Source organism: Cavia porcellus, unplaced genomic scaffold (assembly GCF_034190915.1).
Source record: "Cavia porcellus strain 051 isolate PalLab524CR breed Dunkin Hartley unplaced genomic scaffold, mCavPor4.1 scaffold_22, whole genome shotgun sequence".
Lineage (NCBI taxonomy): Eukaryota > Metazoa > Chordata > Mammalia > Rodentia > Caviidae > Cavia > Cavia porcellus.
This window is the reverse complement of record NW_026947505.1, coordinates 64,910,122-64,937,860: the sequence shown is the minus strand read 5'-3', so window position 1 is coordinate 64,937,860 and position 27,739 is coordinate 64,910,122. Positions and strand designations below refer to the sequence as shown.

At 37.6% G+C, this 27,739-nt stretch overlaps 1 protein-coding gene across 6 annotated transcripts in view; it reads left to right on the top strand.

Annotated features, from left to right (window-relative positions):
* Usp45 (ubiquitin specific peptidase 45) overlaps positions 1 to 24,737 on the top strand; it is a 62,578-nt gene extending 37,841 nt beyond the window's left edge. For 3 of the 6 annotated variants that reach the window (XM_063233291.1, XM_063233290.1, XM_063233289.1), the window contains 9 exons: positions 1,881 to 1,962; positions 3,652 to 3,758; positions 5,057 to 5,113; positions 5,504 to 5,644; positions 10,612 to 11,200; positions 13,013 to 13,107; positions 16,091 to 16,177; positions 20,018 to 20,171; positions 20,824 to 24,737. In XM_063233291.1, coding sequence (XP_063089361.1) covers positions 1,881 to 1,962; positions 3,652 to 3,758; positions 5,057 to 5,113; positions 5,504 to 5,644; positions 10,612 to 11,200; positions 13,013 to 13,107; positions 16,091 to 16,177; positions 20,018 to 20,171; positions 20,824 to 20,954 — 1,443 coding nt within the window. In that variant the 3' untranslated portion in view covers positions 20,955 to 24,737. Of the gene's footprint in view, positions 1 to 1,880; positions 1,963 to 3,651; positions 3,759 to 5,056; positions 5,114 to 5,503; positions 5,645 to 10,611; positions 11,201 to 13,012; positions 13,108 to 16,090; positions 16,178 to 20,017; positions 20,172 to 20,823 lie in introns of those variants that run through there. The other 3 variants (XM_063233292.1, XR_010042040.1, XR_010042041.1) reach the window with 3 other exon arrangements.
* Positions 24,738 to 27,739: the final 3,002 nt, after the last annotated feature.

The following is a 27,739-nucleotide window of genomic DNA, read 5'->3' as shown; positions in this document are numbered from 1 at the left end:
GGAGAAGGAGTAAGGGTGTAGCTCAGCGGCAGTGTGCTTGTCTGTGAGGCTGTGGGTTCCAGTGCCCAGTGTGCCAAAAAATAAATGAACAACAACAAAATAAGCCAAAACAGGGCCAAGGATATAGCTCAGTGGCGCAGCACCTGCTGGCAAGTGTGAGGTCCTGGGTTTGATTCCCAGGTATCCTCCGCAGATCATTCCATCGTTTTTCTCATAGTTTTGAGAGCTACTTGTATACCCATAAACAACACAAATTATTTAGTTTTGCAAACTGGGTAACGTACACAGACTTATTACTATTATTGGCTGAGGAATCCTAAATGAAGAGAGGCTGAGAGTCTCCAGAACATAGTCTTGCTTTCTGTTTTAAAGAAGGACAAATCTAGGTCATTTGTAGGAAAATGGATGCACCCTGAGGCCATAATATTAAGTGAAGTAAATAAGACACAAGCTTAAATATTGAAAGGCTTCTCTTATATGAGTCACCCAAAATATAAAGACCAAAATGAAAGATAATTAATAAGAAACAGAGGTAGATCTTTTGCAAATGGGAAGGGACCATGAGATGGAGGGAAAGGAGGAGAAGGAGATGTAAAAAGAATGAAGGTGTGTTATGCACATGTCCCAACTCCCCACGATGAATCTAATCATTATGTGATGCAAATTAAAACCAAACAAATGTGTTCTCAGTGAGGCTTGTTACAGTCAGCACGTCTGACAGGTGCGTGAGGGACCAGATGAGTGAGTGCGCTCTCTGTTTTCTGCGTAAGCTGGGTTTTGTTTTTAGGAGAAGTCTGTTGACTTCATAGTCCTGTATCCTACTATTCTTTAATCATAGTGGTTTTTCATTTTAGTAATTTCTTATGAAACCAGGGATTTTACAATTTTTTATCCTTCAATGCATTAATATGATGCTATATTATTATATTTCCTAATATATTTGTACTCCTAGGGCACGACTAAAAGCCTCTTGGTCACGATGTACTGTTATTTTAGGGTGCTGCTGTGTTTGTTCTGTTGTTGATATTTTTGGACTTTTTCATAAGTGATACTAGTGAATGGATTGTAAACATGTATTATGCTTTATGAAAATAATTTGTAAGTTTACCCTTTTCTATTTATATGCCCTGGAACATATATGTGGTGGTATTTCTCTGTGAAATTGTTAGGGCTTGATGCTTTTTTAAGGAATACTACTTAACAATGTAAACACCCCACTCTCATCCCCCTCGTCAGAAGGTTTTATGTCTCTCCCGTGGTTAATTTAGTAATTGTGCTTTCCTGGAAAGTTGTGTACTTTCACTAAGTTTTCAAAAATCATTACCTGAAAGTTTAAGCAGAATGGTCTGTGTGTGTTAAACTTTCTTCAGTTTGGTCAGTGACTTCTCTTACTTCTTTGGGGTGACACTATGTGTTACCTAGGAGGTTTGCTTATCTCCTACCTAAAGAACCAACTTTTGATTCACTTATTCCCTTCAGTTTTTGTTCCATTAAACTATTTGCTTCTAAGTTAGTTTTTTTTTGTTTGTTTGTTTTTTTTTTTTTTTTGTCTTTTTCCTTTTTATTGGTACCAGGGATCGAACTCACGACTGCCTGCTTGCTAGGGAGGCGCTTATGCCGCTGAGCTAAACCCCCAGCCCCTCTAAGTTAGTTTTGATGTCCCTTCTCTAAATCTTTAAGTTGATTGTTTAATGCATTTGTTTTTATTCTTTCACTCAATTTAAATATTTAAGGCTGTGAATTTTCTTTTGAACAGTGGGAAGTATCTTGGAATCTGATATGATGTGTTTTTATTCTCCGGGAAGACTGCAGCTTTAGTTTCTCTTTGACTTTTTTTTCTTTTGCAACAAAATTATGTCTCATTTGATTTTTTTTTACAGAGAATACAAGCTAGCATTCTCAAAGCATTTAACAACCCCACTACTAAAACTGCTGATGATGAAACTAGAAAGAAAGTCAAAGGTATGTTGACTGTTAAAATATTTTTCTAGTAGAAAATATTCAAAGTTTCTTTCCAGCAGAAAAAGGACTGAGCATTATATAAACTAATTCTCTACAATAGTGGCCTTAAAAGGAGGATATACTTACAAAAGTGACTGTAAGATGTTCTAGTGGGATACAGAAAATGTTAGAATGCATGCATGTGAATTTTTAAAAAATAAAGCTAATATCATCACATAAACAGATTGGTGCTCCTATGTAAGGATTTCCAAGGATGACTTGAAATACTGTTGAAAGTGACTATTTCCCTGAATAAGTTCACATTTATTATGTTGTATCATTTTGGTGCTTTGAGTAAATTTATGTCTTATGTAGTTTTGTGTAGCTGCAGTACTTAAGTGCTCCAAAGACTTTTGCAAATAAGCCAATTGCTGAAAGAATTGATAAGTCAAAGATCTATTGGCTACTCTTCATATTTGCTGTCTTCATCAAGTGAATATGGGGCAAAAATAATGATTATTTAAGGCGTGTACCACCAGGCCTAGTTTTGTCCTCATTTTTAGAAAACATTTAAAAATATGTTTTACCTATTTCTTTTCTAGCCTCTATTTTTATATTTTTATAATTTTCATACTACATGTCTATAATTTATAAACAAAGATACATATATTGTTATTGTGTGCTCCAAAACTCTGTTAAATGCTGAGATTTTGTTTCTGAATTATGTTCTCTAATCTTTGTGTTGGGAGAGTGCCATCTAGTGCATGTTTGGAATACCAGTCCAGGTGCTTTCCATTTCTGTAATCTTTTCCATTTTTCTTAATGAAACATTTTAATTCACTGTAGCATTTCTAAGTAATTAGTTAATAAGTATTTATTAATTTGGGCAAATATAAAGCTTGTGTGTCATTTAGTGCCTCACATACTGCTTCAAATGATTTAAAATGCTATTTATATGAAACTTGAAGGTAGCATTATATGAAACTTGAAGGAAGCCCAAAAAATAGAAGTTGGAAAGGGATGAATATCAGTTAATATACTTTCTCCCTCATGGTTTATTAAGGAAACTTTCAAATTTCTATTAAAGTAGAGATAACAGTAAAATGTAGCCACTTGTATTCATTGCTTAGCTTAAACCCATTTGAAGCTTACTATATTTAGCCATTTTCTCCAACCTCAGATTCTTTAAAATCATATCAAAGGCAGTCTCTTTTGATTTATAAATGCTTCCTAAGAAAAACCATTTTAAATTGTAGAAGTATTACTAAGCATGTTTGTATGTATGGTTAGATGAATTGTTAAATTGCCCACGTTAATTCCTTATACTATGCGGGTGTTTACTTGTCTTCTCAATGAGTTTTCAGAGCCACAGTCCTGGCATCTGCAGTCCTGAAAGCCCAATCGTTTCCCTAATCCTTCTATTTTTTAGGTGCTAGAGCAGGGTCTGAGGGTTTCAGGGGAGAAGCCAAGGTGTGGTGTGAGTGGTGGTTAATTTCTAGTCCACCTCTTAAGTTTAAGAGTGGTTCATTATTTCCTGGAGACTGTGAGAGTTGGTAGTTAATCTCCTCTACACGATTGTAAAGGAGAAAAAGACAGTGTAAGTTTACATTGAGTGTGATACAGGAAATTTGTCTGATTCAGATTCCTTTTGAATAGATAATAGCATTAAACACTGTTGGATGGTTGATTTTTTTTTTTTGGTTAAAAAAGATATGACTTTTACAGCATATGGAAAAGAAGGTGTGAAAATGAACTTCATAGACCGGATCTTTATTGGTGAATTAACTAGCACAGTCATGTGTGAAGAATGTGCAAATGTAGGTATTCTGAAATTCACTTTATGGAACAGACTAAAAGCACATCATTTGATTATGCTTTCTTTTACAAATAATAATGAACAGTTGTTTAAAAATGAATGATGTTTCTAAAAGCCTTTTAAAATATACCCTATGCTCCGAGAAAGACATACTTTTTACTTTTGTCAAGTAAATGTTTAGGTGTGTGATTTCCCACTTGACACACCTATGTAGAGCTTTTGACCTATCTTAATATGCTAAAATATATATATCTGTTTAGACTGAAATGAGAAACTTCCGTGAAGAGAGTAACTGTTACATTGCAATGTCCTAAAACGTAATTCCTTTTTGGTGCTGGGGATTGAACTCATGACCTTGCGCTTGCCAGGCAGGCACTTACACCATTGAACTAAACCCCTGGCCTCTTACATTTATATGACATACTGAAGCTCTGTGTGTGTGTGTGTGTGTGTGTGTGTGTGTGTGTGTACTCATTTTTGAATTTGGAAATAATATTTTTTCTTTTTCTCTCTCTCTCTTTTTTTTTTTTTTTTGTATTGGGAATAGAAATGACAACTTGCATTTGCCAAGCAGGTGCTGTGCTGCTGAGCTATATCCCTGACTTTTATTTTTATTTTATTTCTTTGGTTTATTTTTTGTCTTTTTAAGACAGGGTCTCACTATGCAGTTCAGGCTGGCCTTGAGCTCACTGTGTAGCCCTGGCTGGTCTCAAACTAGCAATGATCCTCTGGCCTTGGCCTCTCAAGTGCTAAGATTACAGGCGTGCACTTTCATGCTCCACTAGTAATTTCCATCTTAAATGACGTTTTTAACAACAATTTATATCATGTATAAATTTTTATAGATTTTGATTTGCTTAGTATGAAATATTTCTTTGATAGGCTTAAACTTTTTTGTCAGACTTTAATGGTAAAAGGAAGTTTTTATGTTCATCTTTTCTGTCCTAGATTATGGAAAACTTTTCTTGCCCTTCTAGGATTATAAACTATTTTTTCTTCTAGCCTATCACACGTAGAATATGTCTACATGGTGGGCATCACTTAAATTTCTAGAATACTCAACATAGAAGTTGATTTTTCTCTAACAAAAATAAAAAATATTTTTAAAAAGTTAGTCTAAAGAATCTATAAAATACTGTATGTATCTCTGCTTTTTAAATATTTTTTGCTTAATGTTTTATACTTTATTTTAACTTAAAATTTTAAGTTGGCAGGAAGTTTGATTTCTTTGATATGTTATAAAACTATACTTTTATATTAGAATTCTAATTGAAGTTTTCACTCTATTTTCTTTTGAAGATCTCCACAGTGAAAGATCCTTTTATTGATATTTCACTTCCTATAATAGAAGAAAGGGTAAGGAAAAAACATAATTATGAGACTTTTATAAAAGTACTTATCCCTTCATTTATTTAGACATTTGTTGACTATATTAGCAGACATCTGGGAGTCTTGTCTTTGTACACATAATTGCATGATATAATGCTTTTTTGTTGTTGTTTTTTGTTTTTATTGGTACCAGGGATCCAACTCAGAACCATGTGCTTGCAAGGCAGGCGCTTATGCCACTGAGCTAAATCCCCAGCCCTGCTAGAATTCTTACTGTCTAGGATTTAAATTCCTATGCTTTGTATTTTGAGAGTTAATCTTAAAAAATTACCTTTCTGCATTTCAAGTGAGTTAGGAATTTTAAAAAGATGATGATATCTAGGATTTATTTGTTAACAGAATTTGCTGTCCAAATAGGTTTCAAAACCTGTATTTCTGGGAAAAGTGAATAAACATAGAAGCTTGCAGGAGGCAGACCATGGTCAGTGCAGTGGTGCTGATGCTGTAGAAAATGCTCAGTCTAAAGCTGCCAACAAGCAGCCTTCCTCTGAGGATAAGGTAAGTGTATGAGCATTTATTTGTTAGACATCTGGTTTTAACACTTTTTACTAAGAAAAATTTCAAGTATATAAAAACAGTAAAGAAGGTTGTATAATTAAACCCAGTGCACCCATTTCTCAGCTTCATAATTATTATCTCGTCGCTAATCAGACTTTCTGGTATCTACCCATGTTATTCTCTTCTCCCACCCCAGACTATTTAGAAAAAAATAGCAAACATCCACTTCAAGGTGTATTTCTGAAAGATATTGTGTAGGAGTTGGGAATTCATTCTCTAGTGCATGCCTAGTACCCTCAAGGTTCTGAGCTTGATAACCAGCACTGAAAAAAGAAAAAAATGCACAAGATATTCCTTATAAAAATGTAACCATGGTACTATCATTATAAATAAAAATATCAGTAACTTCTTAGTAACACTAAGTATTTAATCATTATTTAAATCTCTATAATTGTTTCATACTGTTTTTGTTTTTTAAAGTTTGAGTTTGGTATTTTAACAGGATCTTGAATTGTAATTGATTGTCATGTTTCTTTAATTTCTTTAATCTCAGTTTCTTTTTTGGCAATTTATTTGCTGATTTTTTTAAAAACACTTTTCTCATTCTCAGTGATATTTCATTTTCTGTTGCCTTCTCATACAGATTTTTCTGTGTCCTTCATTTCTTCTCTAAGGCATTTAGGTCTGGAAGCAAATAAGGTTTGATTGTTTATTTCATTTATTTGTTTGTTTACTTTCTGTTTTTTGAGGCAGGGTCATATAGTGCAGTTCAGCTGGCCTTGAATTCACTATGTAGCTCAGGGTGGCCTCAAACTTGTGGCAGTCCTCCTGCTTCAGCCTCCCAAGTGCTGGTATTACAGGCATGTGTCCCCATGCCTGGCTGTTCAATTTTTGACAAGGAAACTTTAAAGTGGTTGAATATACTACTATAAGTAGGTATACAAAATGTTTGATGGATTTGAGGATTGGGAATGTAACTCAGTGGTAGTGTATGTGTTTTTCAGGTTCTGGATCTTATACCCAGCACCATATAAAAATTAAAAACTATAAATTTAAGAAGATTGGAGGAATTGAGGTTAGCTACTTGGGAGACTGAGACAAAAGGATCACTTGAGCCCAAGAATTTGAGACTAGTCTAGGCAACATAGTTGAGATCCTGTCTCTTAAAAAATGTATATTCAAAGAGATTTTACTGGTTTCATCATTTTTCCACTGCTTTCAGTATTATGCAGAAGTATTTGAAAAATGGCGATTTGTCCAATGTAATTATTTTAAGGGATTAAAAGAAACAGAATCTTGGAGTTTGTAGTTTCCAACTCTGGATAAAATAGTTGCAAGGAAATTTTCATTTATCACATAGTCTTTGCTTATAATTTACCCCTCAGAAATTTAAGAATACTCAAGAAAGAGGAAAGATGTATTTCTTTGAATGTTTTTGTCAGTTTTTTATTTTCAAGATTTAAAGTAGACTATGTTTTTGCTACTTAAGGTGTAATGGTGTACGTAATGAAAATAGTTCTTTATATCTTTTAGACTCAGTAAAGAGGTAAAGGTACTGATATGATAGAAAATCCTTGAAATTTTTACCTCTTTTTGCTAATTTACATTACAGTTACCTCATGAAAACCTCACGAAGTTCAGTATGAGGAGTAATAAAGAGGCACTGGATTAAAAATATAAAGATGTGAACGAAGAAAATAATATTATATGGAGAGAGCAGTAGCTGATGGGAAGGTGTAGGATCTACACTGAGTGTGTAAAAAAGGAGGTGAATAAAAGAGTTGTCCCGGAAAAGTGTGTGAAGCAAAAAAGCATTACCAAAATTGTCCGGAAGAGTCTGAGGGAGCCGTGTGGGCTTCTGCCTGGTCGCTAGTGTCCAGCGCCTGTCCATCTCAGCCCCCGGGTCCACAAGGCAGTCAGGGCAGGATTTCTGAGCCGTGGCACTAGTCACGCAGTCTCCTCAGATAAGTCTATGATCCACAAAACGGATGCATCAAGAGCTGATTTGCCAGTTTGCTCCTCACATTTGTATTACTCCATTCGCAAGCTAGATTTCCTGAACTTCTGTTAATTCTCTTCCCTGGGACCCTGTGAACTTGCTGTGCTCCCTGCCAGGAACAATCCTGTTCTTCTCTGACCCACTCAATTCTGATTAGTTCTTCCTTTGGTTTCTATGGCATCTGTAGTTTTCTTGTTATAACAATAGGAGCTAGAGGTGGTGGCAGATCCCCTGTAATCCCAGCACTTAGAAAGCTGAGGCAGGAGGATTGCCATAGTCTGGGCTAAATAATGAGTTCAATGTCAGTCTGAACTATACAGCAAGACCCTGTCTCAAAAAAGCAAAAATAAATAACAAGAATTGAGATGGCATGGTGGCACCATGTAATTCCAGCACTCAGGAGGCTGAGGTACAAGAATTGCTGCAATTTCAAGGTCAACCTGGGCTACACATTCAGCTCAAGGCCAACTTCAATGAATAGAGAGATCCTGTCTCAAAAAACAAAATGACGACTACAGAAAGAAAAATAATATGTAGCCAGTGTTTTGAGTTCTTTTTTTTTTGGTCTCTTTTGAGGCGAGGTCTTGCTATGCAGTCCAGGCTGGCCTTGAGCTCACTTTGTAGCCCAAGCTGGTCTTGAACTTGCAACGATCCTCCCATCTCAGCCTTCCCGAGTGCTGGGATTACAGGCGTGAGCACCACGCCCGGCGTGTCTTTTGAGTTAAGTATGGTGTGATCATTATTTTTGATCTTTATATCAGTTAGTTCTATTGAATCAAGAGATGAACATGGCGTATGCTCATGCAGGTCCCAGCAGCAGGGCAGCAGGCACGGGAATGTAAAAGGCCTGCACAAGGCACACGGTAGCAGGTTTGCCTCCCACTGACACTCGCTGTTTACCATACTTGCTTCTCTGGGTAGGTTGTAAACTCTAAGGACAGAAATGGACTCTGTCTTCCTCGCTGCCATGTCTCAGGTCCTTCGTGCCATGCCTGTACCCGGACAGTGCCTAGGGAGACCAGGGTGAGCTCTCTCATGACGTGCTCAATAGTCACCACTGATAGCACCCCGTTGCTCCCCAGGATGGGCTGTACTGTGGGTACTGCTGTGCATTTCGTCTCGCTGACTCACACGACAGCCACTGCAGGTGGTGTCTGTCCTGTGGATGAGGAGATTGGAATGTGAGATACCAGGTATATCTCCAGCATCACTGACGACAAGCAGCAGAGTCTGAACGTGAGCCTGGACAAGCAGTTCCAGAATCACGCTCTTCTGTGTTACCTCTGAAAACAGCTTCCTGCATGCAGTCTCAGTTATCTTTCAGGATAATCTTACTAATCTTTCGTCCTAATTTGTATTATAAGTTTAAAATCACATATAGGCTTTGTCCACCAAACAAAACAAGAATAAGAGTGGGCATTTTACTGTTTCACTTTAGGAGGGTAAAAGGATGGATAGAATGATCTTGATCAAAAGTTCCTAAAACTGGCTGCTCATCAGAATTAATTACCTGTTTGTCAAGGCAAATTCTCAAGCCGGACCTCAGACCTCTTTACTCAGCATTTCTTTCTTTTCTTTTGCACCTTTTCTTTTTTCCTTATTCAGCATTTCCAAGTGGTGATGCCGTAGGTGTGAGTTTTTACCGATACAAAGGAAAAAATAAAATAAAAAAAAAATAAAAACAGCAGTAAATCTTTTGAGGTGATTCTGATAATCACCTGAGTTTAGAAGCTACTGAATTAGAAATTAAACAAATTAGATTCTGAGCAATATTTTTGTTAGCTCAAGATCTTGGACAAGTTATAGAAAATCTATTAGGGTCTGTATATACCTAGTGACCAGTAGTATTACTATTGAAGAAGAAAGTTTAATTTTCAAAACCACTACATAAATTGAACATAGCAGAACTTGCTGGATGTTACAGTAGACTTCGTTATTTATTATGTGCCTATGATAGACTAAGTACTCATGGTAAAAATAAATGCCTTATTTTAATTCAGAGAGTTTAGAATACTTAATAAATGTGAGAACTAATTTATTTTCCTGACTCTGAAGCTGACAAAGTTGAGGCACAGACATTTTGTAACTAATTCTTCGTTTCCTCCTGAATCACTAAAAGTGAGTAATCTACGTGTGGTCCATGACAGTCTTTACCATCTTTGTCTTTACCCTTAGGTTAACCCCTTCAGGAAAAGAACACTATAATGTGAACTTTCAGCTATGTGAAGCCTGTAATGAAACTTTCCTGGTAGCATAAAAATCTTGGGCTAAATCATAGTACGAGTTTTTGGGTTTTTTTTTTACCCCTCTCCAAACCTGCATATTTGCACTGTCCCAAGAAACAAGGTTGACACAACTTAGTAATGGTAGCAACAATTAAAATAGACACAAATCAAACGCAACAATTAAAATAGATACAAATCAAAGGTTCTGGTTCAGAGCTATGGCAACCAGGGGACACTGTCATAATAGCCTGGGCAACTTAGACCTGTCTCAATAACAAAATTCCCCCAAAAACAGGGTTAGGGATATAGGTCAGTGTGAATGCCCTGTTCAGCCGCTGCACAAACAAAACAAAACAAAACAAAACAAGAAAGGTGTATTGGAAAGTCTCCTCCAGGCAAGCATGGCAGCATACGGGTAGCTCAGGAGGCTGAGGCAGGAGAATGCCTAAAGTACATAGTGAGGCTGTTAAGAGAAAGTCTCCTCATAGCTCGCGTATAAAAAGCCTAGTCCTGCAAACCCGTAACCGCTATTGCTTCTCATGTAAAGCTTTGCTTTTGAGTTAGAAGTACATGTTTGTGTGTCTTCTCTTTGTTGGTCTTAGTCCGGTAGAATTAGGAAATGGACCTCAGAAAAGCAGCACAGTGTTTAATGATTGTGTGACTGTTAAATGGGACTCAGTGACAAAACTTATTTCCAATAAGGCCACAAGGTTCTCTTCTCTGAAAACACTGTCAACTTACAGAGCCACGACAGAGGACCGGGGAGAAGGCTGTCGTCCGGAGAGGAGACGGGCCTCCATCGGAGGGGCGCCAGCCCACGGCGGGGCGCCAGGCCCCCCGAGAACGAGAGCCCCAGTGACGGCAGCGGGCCGGCGGCCTGCGCGCCCGAGAGCAGCAGCGCGGACGCGGACAGCGAGGCCTCGGAGTGGGAGGGCTGCGCCCCGCCGCGGCGCCCTGCGGGGGCCCGAGCCGCGGAGCCGGAGCCGGGGCCGGAGCCGGGGCCGGGGCCGGGCAGCAGCGACGAGGGCGCGGCCGGCCTCTCCGGGCTGTGTCTGAGCAGCGCCCCCGCTGGAGCCGCGGGGTCTGACGCGGAGAGCCCGGCGCCGAGGGCTCCGGGGGCTTTTCCCGGGGAGCCGGGGCGCAGGGCCCGGAGCCCCCAGGCTGCTTTCCAGACCCTGTCCCAGAGCTACGCGGCGGCGTCCAGGGAGTGCTCGGTGCAGTCCTGCCTGCACCAGTTCACAGCCGTGGAGCTGCTGATGGGCAACAACAGGCTGCTGTGCGAGAACTGCACCGGGAGGGAGCGGCGGCAGCGCCCCCAGGCCGGCTCTGCAGGTAGGCGCGCTTGGCGCCTTGCTGTGTGTGGTGGCGGGCTGCGTGGGCCCTTCCTTCTTCCCGGGCCTGGCCTTCTTGGCACGGAACTGTCTTATCCTTGGTTGACCTTATCACTTACCACACGGGCAAGCAGATTTCTGATCACTTTTCAGTTGATTTTTGTTGAAATAAATTGAAGAGCAAAAAATGTACACCGCTGCTTTGAAAATGCAAGTCCACTTAATTTTGTATGAGGGAACTAGCTATGGAAAATCTTGCTGAAGTGTCTCAAAACTTTTTATTGTATCTTCAGGGAGACTAATGTCTTTCCTAAGTCTTATCAATCTGTAGCTTAAGATACAAGTTGGAAGATTTTAATTATTTGTATGTTATGCAAAGTAGCACAGCAGTTAATTTGTAATCACGGAACATTTATATAGGACTTACTGACATTTATTTTTAATAAAGCCACAAGATTCTTGAAAAAGATTCTTTGAAAAAACTGTCAACTTACAGCATCATGAAGTTGTGATATGGAGAAAACTGTTCTCTGACCACAGAAAAACGGGAAAGGAAGGGTTGTTAAGTAAGAAAGTTTTAGTGCACCTCTAGGCTTAAATAGAAAAAGTACTGTTATTAATTGTTTTAAAGTATAGGTATTATTCTTATTCAGGTACAACAAGGCCAAGAGACCAGGAAGGGATTGCAATTGAAAAAACTGTTACGATTCCCAAGAAGTAGGAGCATGCCATGCTATCCAGGGCCACCTGGGGAAGACCAGGATGAGGCAGGAAGAGAGCATAGTTTCTGGGGGAAGGCTTGGTGAGGCAAGGTAAAGGAGACTGTATCGACTGCCTGAATAATCTTCGTGGACTCGAGTTTAGGGGCTATTTGTAATTAACTGGTACTTGACTCTGGGGTGATCAGGGGGGTCCAGTGTGGTCCAGAGTGTAACAGCCCAATAAAGGCGGCAGATGGGGTATGGACTCTGGGCTATCAGTCTGCATATGAAATGTGCACATTAATTGTTTACCGTGTCTATGAATTAGCCCTGGGTAAAGCTGTCCTCCAATGTCAACCAGGCTGTAGCTGTTAAAGCATCAGAATAAAGACATTCTTCTTACACTAGTAACTAAAGAAAAAAAAATAGCAATTTATGTGCATTAATACGACTTAAGTTTGTAGTTGTCCATATTAAAATCCTGCCATAAATCCTTTTTAACAACCTTTTATTGAAATGTCCTGTGATTCCCCATGTTGTGAATTCTCCCTTTGCTGCAGAGTTGTTAGACTAAACTTACTATAGCTGTGCTTCTGGTGCTGTTAGATTGGAGGGCACTGGTGTAAGTTAACTGTAGTACATCTGCTTTCCAGGGCCCAAAGCTTTTTGGCAGGTATTGTCTCTTCTATTCTCTCTCATTATTTTGTGTACTTCAAAAATGCTGTATGGGGGCTGGGGATTTAGCTCAGCGGCATAAGAACCTGCCTTGCAAGCAGGAAGTCATGAGTTCGATCCCCCGTACCGATAAGATAAAAAAAAATGCCCTATGAAACTTTGATTTTAGTAGTCTTTTTTTGTGTGTGTTTTTCCTTTTTATCGGTACCGGGGATCAAACTCACAACTGCCTGCTTGCAAGGCGGGCGCTTATGCTGCTGAGCTAAATCCCCAGCCCCGATTTTAGCAGTCTTTTGGAAGGAAATAGACACCTTGTAATTGGAAGTCCAGTTTCTTTAACCTTTTAAAAATGTAATAGGATGCTTCTTTATAAACACTGTATTACATTGTAGGTAATGTATAAAAAGACTTTTACATACTTACTGTGTTTTATGCAGAAAAGAAAGAGGGAGTTTACACTACCGCCAGGAAGCAGTTGCTCATTTCTGCCGTTCCAGCTATCCTAATTCTCCACCTTAAAAGATTCCATCAGGTAAAAATTCCTAGGGTGGCATTATAGTGACTTCCAGTGTGTGTGTTTGTGGAGCTATAAGTCCTGTGGAACACTGTCAAGGATGAGAGAGTAATTTGTTGAATTTAAAAATTTGTCATGTGGGATTGTCTGCTGTTTGAGCCTTAATAGTTTTGCAGGGCTTTTCTAATTAAAATTGTTTAGTTCATAGTATTTGACGATTTTGGCAGTATAAACCTAGGTATATCTCTAAGTGGCCGATGTCTGTGTGTGTTAACGGAAAATGCATTTTATTATGGGCACTTAAAAGCAGCCACGGAGTAAAGCACGTAGGGAAGCTGGGCGCAGTGCTGCATACCGGTAATCCCAGCACTCCAGAGGCTGAGGCAGGACAGTCACTAGTGCTGGGACACATAGTTTAAGGCCAGACTGGATGAGACCCTGTCTTTAAAATAAAAAAAGAGAAAGTGAAGGACTCCGAGCTTTCTGAGCTGTCACTCCTGACCTCACCGGAAGGGTGCCTGAAGGACAGCTAAACACAGGACGCTCTAAGGAAGCCTGCATCTGTCCACAGGGCTACGTATTGGACGGCAGCCTGAATGGTTTTAATGTGTCAAGTTCTTTCCACTTATTTGTACTTTTAATCCATTCCCTTTTTTCAGTGTGACTTATTTGTATTTTTAAATTTCTGGAAGAATAAATAGCTGAAATACTGTAAAGAAGCTAAGAGTCTTTTTTATATTTGTTTTTAAAAAAAACTGTAGTAATGGAATGAATTTGATTAGACTTCCAGTAAATAAAACATGAGTACAGTTTAAAGTCACTATGTTAAGATAAAGGAGTTGCTAAATGAGTTGGAAATGGTGCTGGATTTATTCAGTAAACATAGTTATTGCCTTTCCCTTGCTGGGACAAAACAGTTGATAGGTGCACCCCAGAGAAGGAGAGGTCAGCAGGGCTCAGTGTTCAGTGGAGGGGGCCGTGCTGACATGACAGGCTCCGTGGTGGAACAAGCAGAGGAGGCGGCTCACCTCAGGGCGACTGGCAGGCAGAGCCCGGAGAGCTGGGAAGAGCCCCGGAGGGAGGGTCAGGGCCGGACAGCCTCCACAGTCACACTCCTGGCCACCCAGAGGCACAGGCACCGTGCTTTCCTACTTCTAGGTGTTTCTCCGGCCAGTCAGATTGACGATCAAGATTAACTATTAGAAGTAAAAATAGAGCTGTACTTTTTACTCCTTTTAAACTGTGAAATGCTGACTGGGGAAGACCTATTACCATGAAATAATATGGGGCTCGATGCCTACGGAGATCACCTGATGAGAAAGAAGGCAGAGAAATTGAGTACAGGCCTTGTAATTATTCCTGGAGTATGACTTCATAATTTCATTTTCAGGATCATGTTAAACCTAGTGATCACTTGAAAAAAACAAATCACCAAGTGAGTATATTTTGACCCCCAAATTAAGTTTTTTTCTTTGAAGGAAGAAACAAAAAGATGACAGGAGCTAGGCTTCATTGTGCACATCTTTAATCCCAGTCCCCACAGAGCTGAGGCAGGAGAATTGCAGCAAGTTCAAGGCCAACCTGGACTACATAATGAGTTTAAGGGGAGCCTGGATTACATAGCAAGACCCTGTCTCAAAAAACCAGAAAAAAAAGAAGGTGGCATATCCACAGTGAAATTAATACAGAGACCAAAGAATGAAGTCATGAAAGCCCTGTATGAAAAGTTGCATGTGTTAATTTTTGTCTATACAATAATTCAGATAATTCAGTGCCTTTTCAGAATGACAGCTCATTGATAATTATAGGTTGCCTACCCAGTACCTTTAATACCCTGCCAGCTAGTTTTTATTACAATTACATAATACAAAGCAAATTTGCCTTTGAAAATGGAAAAAAAGAGAAAGAGAAGTATAGCTTACTCAACAACATGAAAGGGGTTGGCGGAGTGGTGCACACCCTTAAATCCTACTATTTTGAAGGCTCAGGCAGGCAGATCTCAAGTTTCAGGCCAATTTGGGCAACTTAGTGAGAACTTGTCTCAAAATACAGTGAAATGGAAAGGGCAGGGCTGTAGCTCAGCCGGGGAGCACTTGCCTAGCACGCACAAGGTCCAGGCTTCGATTCCTCGCACCACTGCAAACAAAAGCCCCATGAAGGTTCATTGTGATTTATACAATGTATAGCATTCACCTTCATTGATAAAGCATTCAGGTTGTTTTTCTTTTTAATGAATTTTAGAAACAAAAAGGATTTATAATCCATTTGCACTTTTTCCATAACTAGAATTGAACCCAGGGTCTGTACTGAGCTACATGCCCAGATCTTTATAAAATGTTTTGTTATGAAATAGGGTATTGCTAGGGGCTAGGGATTTAGCTCAGTGGCATAAGCACCTGCCTTGCAAGCAGGCGGTTGTGAGTTTGATCTCTGGTACCGATAAAAAAAAAAAAAAAAAAAAAAAAGAAATAGGGTATTGCTAAGTTCCTGAATTGTTTGGGCTGGGCTTGAACTTGTGTGCTCCTTCCTCAGACTCCCAGAGTGCTGAAATTATAGGTATGCACCACTGAGCCATTTGTACCTGCATTTTGCCTTGACCTAGGTGAGCTGCTTTTAGTCAAGCATACCGTTAACAGGTCATTGCGGTAAGTCTAGAACACCAAGGTCTTGGCTATGTGGTTGGGTACATTTCATGATAGCATATGTGTTAGTTTTTAACACACTGAATTTAGTTTTCATTGGCATTGAGAAGCCACAATGGAAGTTCCCTATTATTCATGGTTTTTACCCTTGTAAATGAATAATCTTTGCAGTAATAGTTTATGAAACCTAATTTTTAGCTTAGTCATATCAGTGTGAACTATTTATTACTTATATTTATTTATATCTGTGAAAAAATTCCCAGAATTTCTCTTTTGATTTTAACACAGTGCTTTAGGTCTAATTAAGTCTATTGCATTAATAAACTGTTTCTGTTTTGTTTTGTTTTTGTCTTTTTAAGGCTGGCATGAGTCTTCGTAAAGTAAACAGACATGTAGATTTTCCACTTATGCTTGATTTAGCACCATTCTGTTCTGCTACCTGTAAGGTACTGTACATTGGGGAATTTAATTGACTTGGCAAATAATGAACTAATTAATAAGCTTAAAAGTATCCTACGCACTGATTGTTAGGCTTTGCTTTGTTTCATTGTTTTTAAAATAAACTCTAAATTTAAATAGTGAAGTGAAATCAGTAATGTATGGCACATTTAATAGCATTGGATGTGATTTTTGGGAAGAGGATAAGGTCTAGTGATTATGAAGATCAAAGTTGCTTGTAAATGCAATCAGAAGCTTCTGGTTGCTGAGAGATGTGAACCGGTTTTGTGCTCTCTTCTTCCTTGTAAATGACCTGCTTGATCAGTAGTCAGTTCAGCATTTTTGGAATTCTGTATCTTTGCAAATCAGCCAGACAGGTTGTTTTCCAAGCTATTTCATGTGTACTGCAAGTAGTGTGCCTGTCACGTGAGTATGATACTCCAAAACTAGGGATCCTGGAATACCTCGTTTACTAACTAGTATAGTAAGTAGATTGGTTTATAATTGCTTAGACTTATATGTAAGAATTGTGATGATAAAATTGATGAATCTTTCTTGAGGGCACCACTTCCAGGTTAACCTCAGGTCCTGATCATGAATATTGTCAAGGTCCAGGTTTTATGGTAAATGCCAGAATGCTTGTTGAACTTAACATTTTTAGTATGCTGGCTAACCAAAACAAAACAAAAAAAATCTTAAGTGCAGATTTCTGATGAATCTAACTTATCAGCTGTGGAAAAACAGCACTACCTGTCAAGTATTTACACTTAGTATTCCTAGAATTAAATAATATGTTAAAAATAATAATGAAATTCAGTAAGTTGTGTTAAATTTAGAGGAACATTATATTTTTAAAAGTATCTATTACTGGCTGGGGGTTTAGCTCAGTGGCGTAAGTACCTGTCTGGCAATGCCCGGTCATGAGTTCAATCCCCGGCACTCCCTCCCAAAAATAAATTAGTTAAAGCAAATTTTTTTAAAAAGTATCTATTATGGAGAATTTCTGTTGTACACAAATTAGACAGAACATGGCCAGGTGTGGTAGTACAAGCCTGTAATCCTAACACGCAGGAGGTTAAGGGGAAGAATCGCTGTAAGTTTGAGGCCAGCCTGGGCTACATAGTGAGTTAAAGACCCAGCCTTAACTGTATAGAGAAACCCTGTCTCAGTCCCCTCCCCAAATATATTAGACAGAACAATATAGTGAACCTCCAGTACCCACCCCTACAGCCTCAGATGTATAGCTAGTCCTGCCCCATCAGTGTATCCTCATTTTCCTATTATTTGCAGTAAATGTCAGGCACCATTTCATCCATAAATATTACCTGCATGTTAAGAAACACTTCCTATGCTTTTTTTTTTTGTACTGGGGATCAAACTCATGACCACGCACTTGCAAGGCAGGCACTTATGCCACTGAGCTAAATCCCCAGCCCTATCCTTTTTAAAAACATAACCACTATATCACTTAATGTAATTCCTTCATGTCAGCTAGATTTAATTATTTCACAAATGTGATTTTATTTTATTTATTTTTGGTACAGGGATTGAACTTGACCTTGCACTTGCCAGGCAGGCACTTAAGCCATTGAGCTAAATCCCCAGCACAAATATGATTTTAAAATGAGTTAATATCCCAATAAGGACCATGTGGTATGATTAGATGATATCACTTATAACTCTTTTAATGTGGTTTCTCTTCTCCTGCCTCTCTCCCCTCACTTGCCATTTATTTGTTGAAGAAACTGGGTTATTTTTCTTGTATCACTTATTATTTAGGTTTTGGTGATTGTTCCTCTGTCTTCTTTATATTGTACAAATAGGTAATCAGACCTAGAGAAACTTGAGTAGATTCAGGTTTTGTTCACCTCCCGCCTTTCTGGTAAAGCTGCTTCATAGGAAGTGTTCTGTACTAAAACTCTGAGGGGATTGCACCTCGATGTATTTTGTGTAACATTTGCAACCAGTGGTGCTCAGCGCTACATCCACATGTTCACTAAGAGTTACAGAATGATGCCCTGGAGTGGTATTTTGTCTCCATCCTTATTCCTTTTAGGTAGTTTTGTTTTGTTGTTTTTGAGACAGAGTCTCACTGTGGAATACAGTTTAGCACAGAACTCACTGTAGAGCCCAGGCTGGCCTTGAGCTTGCAGTGATCCTCCTGCTGCAGCCTCTCAAGTGCATCCTCTTAGTTTTTTTATGTATAGTCCTTATAGAAAAGGAGTGATAAATGCTTGACTTTTTCTAAACCAATTTTCAAAATACTTCCCTAAATGTCATCACACTATGATTGATTTATCATCACAAATTTCAGGATTAAATACGTTTTAATACATTACATTATTCTTTTTGTTTATGCTCTATTAACTGATTTGTCCATGTTTGATCGCTGAATGCCATTTCAAGTTGGCTCCTTAGTCATTCTGACATAACCTCACTAGATCCCATCACCAGATGGGTATATTGTTCTCTTTGTTCTGTTTTGTTTTGGTTTTGTTTTGGTTGAGATAGGGTCTTGCTGTGTAGTTTAGGCTAGCTTTAAGCTTACTACATAGCCCAGGCTGGCCTTGAGCTTGTTGCAGTCCTCCGGTATCAGACTCCCAAGTGCTGGTATTATATATACCATGCTCAGCTAATTCTTCATTTGTGTACTTTACATATTTTCCCATTTGGTGATTGCTTTTCAAAGTTTAACTTTAATAGTTACATAAAATGTTTATACAATTACAAAGCCATATGTTTCAAATGGACTATAAAAAGTAAATTCAAAGAAGTTTTGTTTTTCTCCCAAGTATTTTGTTTCCTCTCTGCTTTATAAACATTTTAAAACTATGTTTTACTCTTTTTGTTTTACAAGGTAAGCAGATAGCTATGTATATTTGCATCTCCTTTCTTCAGTAATGGTAGCTTACCCTGTACATCCCTGGTCTCTGTCTTATTTTTATTCTGTCTTATAAGCTGGGTATGATTTCATAGAAGTATAGTCTGCGTTCCACTTTTGCCTCTCTCTGTCCGTCCTTCCTGCTGCAACATATGTGGCCCTTGAGTTTCCTTGGGTGAAGGATGGCAAGAGGATGAGAAAATAAACAAGAGACAAAGCTGGGCCAGGTGGAGCCCTTACTCTCTGGATGGGGGGGGCAGGAGCTGGCCCTGCACTGCAGGGCATTTATTTATACTTTCTAGCAACTTAATGTCACATGACACCCTGTTGTCCTAGCAACCCACTGTTTGGATTGTCTTGGGACAGGGTGTTCTTTGGGCTGAAGCAACTTCGGCAGTCGTCAGTCAGTCACGTGGCTTTCCCTTGCACTCTTTGTTCTTGGGAGGGTCACGCCCCAGCCTTGCATGTGTGGTCAGGCTCTAGCTTCAGCAGCTCCCAATACCCTCCGTCCATTTTTAAAGCAACATAATACCCCGTTGGGTGGAAGCATTACAGTTTATTTAATCAGCCCTTAATTTATAGTAGACTATAATTTGGAGACTGTTGTAGTCTTTTCATATTATAGTAATCCTGTTAATAGTCTGGTGCATTTTTTAAAAGTTTTTCTTAGAATCCTATAAATAGGATTGATGAATCCAACAATGTATAGGTAACCTAGCTAGTACAAAATATCACTGCAAATGGCTAGTATGCTTTAGCGTTCTTACAAGGAGTCTCAGTAAGTACCCTTTTTTCCTCACAGACCAGGCAGCAGTCTCATCAAGCCTAATAGGTGCATAAAAAGTATCTCAGTGCAATTTAATAATGCATTTCTCTATTTTAAGCAGGATATATGCTTACTTGCTTTTTCTTACAATTGTATTTTACTAAATGTTACTAATTTTGTTTTTTTTTCTTTTCTTAAAAGAATGTAAATATGGGAGATAAAGTTCTCTATGATCTCTATGGCATAGTGGAACACAGTGGCTCAATGAGAGGAGGTCATTACACTGCGTACGTGAAAGTGAGACTGCCCTCCAGGAAACTCTTGGAACACATCACTGGAAAGAAAAGCATAACTGGTATGCCATCCCACGTATTCTTTATGATTCTCTAAGTACACTTTATTCTTGAAAATAAATGAATTTATTCTCCTTTGTTGGGAAGAAATAGGTTATTACTTCACAGATTCCTCACTTGGGTTCACTTTATTAATGTTAAGTGAGAATGACCTTGAAGAACTCTTAGTCTTAGGGATCTTAATTATTACAAGAATGTACCCTTTTAGGTGACCTGAAGTGACACATGTCTTTTCAAGATATTGATGCATTGTGTACTGTAGTGCAGTAGTATTTAATAATAACCAACATTTTTTAAAGACATGAGGTCCTCTAAATTGAGTTGAAAATCTGCTGACTGTGCTTATAGATGGTCAAAGTAATTTTGCTCCTTACCTGCCTTTTCGTGAATTTTTCTTTTCTCTGAGCAAGTTATTGTTTACAAAGCTAATTTTTCATTAGATATTTAAATTAAAATGTTACTGAGAATAATTATTAATTACACTATTAGTCCCTTGAAAGTATTAGTTCATTTTGAAAAATATTTAATCCAAGAAAATTCATAAACAAGATCTATCACTAGAAAAACATCATCTGTAATGATTATGTTGCTGTTTATACTTTCGCTAACATAAACATATTTATTATAAAATACTCCTCCTTTTTATTTTTTTAGGTTTGAAAGAACTTGATAGTGAATCAGGAGGCCAGTGGGTCCATGTTAGTGACACTTACGTGCAAGTGGTTCCAGAATCAAGAGCGCTTTGTGCACAAGCTTACCTTCTTTTTTATGAAAGAATATTATAATCATTTGTTAATTGTTAGTTAGCTTATTTTTATTTGAATGCTGCAATGATAACCATAACAGGTAACGTGCCTTTGTAATCTTAGTCCCTCTTCTGTAGGAAGAGCATATTTCTCAAAAAATGCCCTCTCTTTTTTTAATTTGGAGAATGCTTTTAAAGTTAGTAAAATTTACTGAATACTTTCAGATTAACATCTTAAACATAAAGACTTCGTTTTTCAAAAATTTCTGCTGGGGACAAATTTACAGTAATAGAATAAACACCTTTATGGCTATGGTTCATCATTATAAGCATTCAGAAATGATCCTGGCTAAATAAAATTATTCCTTAATGCAATATTTCTGAAAGGTGATATCACCTTCCTGATCGCATATAATATATCCTGTGCCATTATTTACTTATTTTTTTAAACATTTTAGCTTTTCATGACTTAACCATGTTATAAACAAATACATTTCACATTTTATATGCCTGTTATTTTTCATAATAAATATTAAATTTATAACTGTTAAAGAGAAAATACTCATCCATATACCATTCTATTTAAAAATCATTTCATGGGACCAGGGATTTAGCTCAGTGGCATAAGCACTTGCCTTGTAAGTACACAGTTGTGAGTTTGATCCCTGGTACCAAAAAAAAAAAAAAAAAAAAAAAAAATCATCTCAGGGATATCCTGTAGTAAATGTGTATTACTACTTGGGAAACATTGCTATACCTAAGTGAAATAATGCTAGTTACCATGTCATATTTTGTATAATTCAAGCATATAAACAGTGTCATTGTAATTTCAGTATTGTGGGGTTTACAAGTAATTATTGCATAGCTTATTACTTTCAGGTTTTGAAAATATTGAAACATTTTATAAACATAACTTCTGCAGCCTATTCATGGAAGTTAGATGATATATTAAGTGGTTGGCCAAGATCAAAATACAATTACAGATAATTGTAACATACAGAATTGGTAAACAGAAATTGATAATCTACGTGGCACCATAGGATATCTTTAAAATATAAGTTACCAAATTATATTTGTAAATGATATAGAATTATATTCTTATACTTACAGAAAAATAAAGTACATTTTCTACTTCTGTATTTCAGTATATATTAAACATTGTTTTAGGGTATAGAGATCATTTGTGTATGTGTCTTAAGCATCATTGAAAATTTCAAGAGAATTTAGCTCTTACTTTACTGGAGCACAGAGTAGGCATTTCTGTTTAAAATAACAGCAAAAATGTGGTAGTTCCCCTTTTTTAGAATACAAATTATTAAACTGACAAAAGTTAGTTTGAGCCGGGTATGGTGGCTCATGCCTATAATCCCAGCACCCGGGAGGCTGAGTCAGGAGGATCGTTGAGAGTTCGAGATTAGCCTGAGCTACAAAGTGATCTCAAAGCCAGCCTGAACTGCATAGCGAGACCCTGTCTCAAAAAGACAAAAATAAAAAAGGCTTGAAATATACTATTGCTTAGGCTTGCATTTCAAAAAATCATGGGTACTTCAGGATCATATTATTGAATCAAAACATAACTGCATGGTTCAAGCATCTTAATCATTATTGCCAATGGATTATACTACAGGCAAGGATTGGACAATTTCCTAGGAAGGGAAGAAGGAATGTATATACTGTGTGGAATGTATATACTGTTGTATATACTGTGTGGAAATATTAACCAATCCTGATCCTCTGTAAAAAGCAATTCTATAATTCTGTATATATATATTATAATATATATTTGTTCATTACAATCTTACATATATATTTATATATTATAATTCTATAATTCTGTGTATATATATTATTGTCAAGGTTACCAGTGTTGCCTTTTGATATATGGGTAAATGAAATTATAATTAGTATTAAAGATAGTAATAGTATATAAGATGTAGAGCTTTAAGATGTCATTGCATAAATTCTATTTTTAAGGTGTCAAAATTTCTATAATAGCATTTTTCTTGATTTTTAACAATGAAAATGAAGAAATATATCTTGGTTAATTTGCAAAGGCAAGTCGTTCATGGAAAAGGTAGTTTTTTTTGTTGGGTGTTGTGGTGCATTCCTGTAATCTTAGCACTCAGGAGTTTGAGGCAGGAGGGTCACTGTAAGTTCAAGGCCAGCCTGAAATACATATCGAGACCCTGTCTCAAAAAAACCAAAATAATAAGTAAAAGGTAGCATTTAGTAGTTTCTGTTTAACTGTAATCAGTAATTGAAAATTTCAGTATCAAAGCAATGTATTTTCTGAAAAATACTAATTTCTTTATTCAAATAAGCCATCCTGGTAATAGCAGTTATCAGCTTATTCCCTTCAACAAATGTAAATAATACTGCCTCACTTTTCTCCTAGAAAAGATTATTAAGAAGTATGCACTTTTCATTGGATGGGCACTTGTCTGTCATTTCAGATATCTAGCTAGAGACCCATACTTCATGTGAGGATATTTATTTTACCATGTTTTAAGATGGAAAGACCTGTGCAAATTTTAGACATTATTCTAGAGCAGTGGTGGGGAATCTTTTAGAGACCGAGTGCCTAAACTGCAACTGAAAACCCACCTATTTATTGCAAAGTGCCAACACTGCAGTTAAACCTGAATACTGCGGTTTATACTGATGCTACGCTTCTGCAGTGGCTGGGCTGTGGTGCCTTGTAGAAAGGGGTTCTGCGGCGTATGGGGCACAGGTTTGCCCTCAGTCTTCCAGAGTAGTAAATGAGCTAACTCAGAAACTTACTTTTTTTTGGCCTAGAATTTATGAATGGATATTTCTTGTCATCTGAAAATAAAAACATTTGATTTTTGATACCTAGGAATTTCTTAAATATGGCTTTTGTAGTAGAGAAAGCATGTTAAACTACACATTACTCTGTATTTAAATTTTGCTTTTATTTTGAAGTTTTCCAAAGTAAACTTGCAGTGTTATTAATGAGGCTACTGTAATAACAATAGTATCCAGATTACCTCAGGAAATAGTACAAATAAATGAATGTTTACAGATCATCCACACAATGATCAGTGTTTGGCTGAGTGAATTTAAGAAGTAAAACAAAGACATTTCACTGTTGACAAAGTGGTTTACAGAGTATGTTGGGGTCAGTTCTCTCTAGTTTTTCCATATTTAAAATTATAAAATTTTAATTGTGTCAACTAGATAACTATTTTTGACATAACCAAACAGATCTATACTTAATATTTTGTCATTTAATATTTTTAAAAGTTATATGAAGACCATCTTTTTAGGTGGCCAAGGAGAGTATTGTGTATCAAAAGAATAGTTGATATACCAGGAGCTATTTTACTATTTAATAGCTTAGCTCACATGTGATGACTTCACACATGCATTGTGATTTTATGCAGTAGTTGAATAAAATCTTCTAAAGATTAAGCTGTGAAATGTATCCTTTGCATCTAGTTTTTGTAGTTAAAAAAAACCCATCCTTCCTACTTTTTAAAATTTTATATTTGTAATTGTCTTTCTGCATGATTCCTGATCAAATAAGCCTACACCAAATTATGTGCAATAGACTTAAACCTTTAAATAGTATGCAATGTTTTAAGACTATTTATTTAAAATAATTTTGTTTGCATAGCAATCAATTCAAGTGAGTTTAAAGATAGATGACTATATTTCCAATTTTGAGTAATTAACTCATGTCATTCCTACTGTGTTAGCCTTCCATTTTGCAGTGATTTTAGAAAATAGCTGTGTAATTTATTGAGCATTATTTTGGTGTTACTGTATAAACATAATAAATATTAAATTCTTATTTATCTTATGTTGCAAGATTGGTCCTGAAGTTTTTGTACTGTGTGTTATTGACTGTTTTTTCTGTCATCACTGAATTGCTTTATGTTTTAGTTCCCTTAGACTGCTATAAAAAACACCATATACTGGCAAGTGATAAAAATAGAATTTGTATCCTACTACTTTGAGGCCAGGAAGTCTGAGATCAAGTTGCCAACACATTTAGCATCCGTGAGGTCCCACCTCTGGTTCTTCCTGCCTTCTGACTGTTTCTTCAGTTAGCGAAAGGGGCAAAGTGAACAGGTTCCTGTGCATGACCTGACCACTTCCCACAGGCCTCATTTCAGACTTTCCTCACATTGGGTATTTGTAAATTTGGTGGGGAGAAGGGGAAATAAACATTCAATCCCTATCTTCCTTCTCGCTAGATACTAAATAACCTACATATTTTGCAAATGCACTATTTCAGAAAAACCTTTTTTGTGTGTGTGATACTATACATGGTTTTAACCCACAGCCTTACACGTGCTAAGTATGCTCCTCTTCCCAGCCTAGAGCGAAGTATCTTAATGGGCCTGCGATGGTTTATATCAAGACGTCCCCCTGCAGCCTCCTGGGATCCTAGTGTAGACCTCTGGAAGAGGCCTGGATTGTAGGGCTTGAGAGCTGACTTGCTGTTAGGAAATGGAGTCAGGTCAGAAGAGGCAGGTCACCAGGGCGTGACCCAGATTACAGCTCCCTTTCCGTCCCCTCTTCACTCTTTGCTTCCTGGCTACCATGAGGTGAAGAGATGTTTGTCTACCGTTCCCTGGTGCCCAGCTGTCCTGCCTTGGAGCCAGCTGACTGGACTGAAACATGAGCCAAATAACCTCTATGTTTAGTTGAGGGTGTCAGGTTTTTTTGTTTTTTCAGCTATGAGAAATGTGTAATCTAGTTTTGTGTTTTAATACTGCTTGAGTTATGAACTTTTTTTTTTTAATGGGTACTGGGGATCGAACTCACGACCGCCTGCTTGTAAGGCAGGTTCTTATGCCACTGAGCTAAATCCCCAGCCCCCGAATTATGAACTCTTGGTGAATATGATAAAAGCCATGTACTATCTTTTTTACACTTAATCTTATCCAAAAGGCCAAAAAGCAATGTACTGTTTTCTGTATTTTTCATTTTTCATGTTTAATAAGTCTTCATCAAATGCCTGCCATGTGGTTGGCACTAGGAATACAGCAGTACATGAGACAGAAATCTCTCAAGAAGTGAGGCTATAGATATTTTAGAAATAAGGAAAAGATACATCAAGTGGTAATGATACAGAGAAAGATAAAGTGACATTACAATATAGTCCCAAAGAGAAGGCTAATACTGGGAAACGAGTGGGTTTTAATTCTGGGGTTTGTAATCCTGATGTTTGTCTGTTTCTAGCGAAATATATGTCACAAATATTTCTGTGTAATTTCAGAGATTCATGGACTCCTGAAGCCATTTTCACATAATGTGAAATTTGGACTCAAGCAAAAATATCCAAAATGCTTGTATACCTGTTTTCATTAGCAAAGGGTGGGTTACATTACAATAACAACTCAAACTCCCACTGGCTTTCTATAGCAAAAGTCATCTCTTGCTTACTGAATATTCACTGTGGGTCCAGGCCAGTGGTGCTGAACCTGTGGCAGGCGGGCTGCAGCAGACTGTCCTGAAAGCTCTGAAAGGCCATCATCACTGGTCTGGGCATCTGCAAAGATAATTGTTTTCCAACTGGCAACTGTGTAACGTAAGCTGAGTACATTGTTGTGGCTCCATCATTTCAATGCCTGGCCTCCTCTCTGTGGCAGAAAGAGTGCTATAACATCTTACATCAACAAGATGTTTTTTCTTCATCTTGGACCTGTGGTTCAACTTAGCCAGAAGTAGTCACATGACCCTGCCTAGCTACAAAGAAAGATGCAAAGGAAAGAGTAAGCTTCACGAGCTCAAAAGAAAAGGATGTGAACTTCCTACAAGTTTCTGAATGGCTGCTAAAGAATATGCCACACGTGAGAGTTGCCCAGCTTTTTAAAAAAAATCATTCCCTAGATGACTGGGGGCTAATGTGTTTGTTGTTGTTTTTAATTGGAATAGCTACAAATTCTTTTTACCAAGATACTTAGGGTTTCTTTCTCAATGTGTCCTAAAAATTTACTGGGCGCCTCATGTGTTTCTAGTCAGATTCATATGCTAGCATCCCTACCAGAGTTTTCTGAAATACACAGTTCTTGGATTAATGATACATTGTCCTTCAGTATACACTGGGGACTGATTCCAGGACAACCCCCCCCCCACAAAAATACCAAAATCTGAGGATAAAGCCCCATATTAACATAGTGGCCTGTAATTTGTATGTAACCTACACACATTCATCTTCACATTTTAAATCATTTCTGGGTTACTTAGAATACCTACAAGAATAAAAATGCTATGTAAACAGTTGTAGTCTTTTAAAAGGTCTGTAATATTCAGTGCAGAGTTTTTTTTTTTCCTAATGTTTTCTATCTGTGCTTGGGTTGGTTGACTCCACAGATGTATAGTCTAAAGATATGGAGCACTTGAATAGGTAATTGTATTTGCTTTGCTTTCTTTTCTTCATACTTCCTGACTTCATGCAGGAAGTTGAGTTTGTAAGCTTCGACAGGAGATACATATACATGTAATCGTATTTCCACCCCTATGCATTTTTTTTCTTCAAGTGAGGGGGAAAAAAGGTTCCACATCCTAAATCCATTGAAAAATTTCCCAAAATAGACACGAGTCTAAACCTTCAATTACAAAATCTGTGGCCAGGGATACAGCTCAGTGGCATGAATGCCTGCCTGGCAAGAGTTTGATTCCCAGTGCTAAAATAAATAAAATAATGAAACTTACTACAAAGTTAATTTTAACTATTATTTTTGCCACTTAAAAATTATTTCAAGTTTATATCCTCCTTTTTCAAGGAGTTGAACTTGAAACGCCTGACTCTGTCAGGTTCACAGTTACGGTCCTGTTTGCTGTTTTGAATCT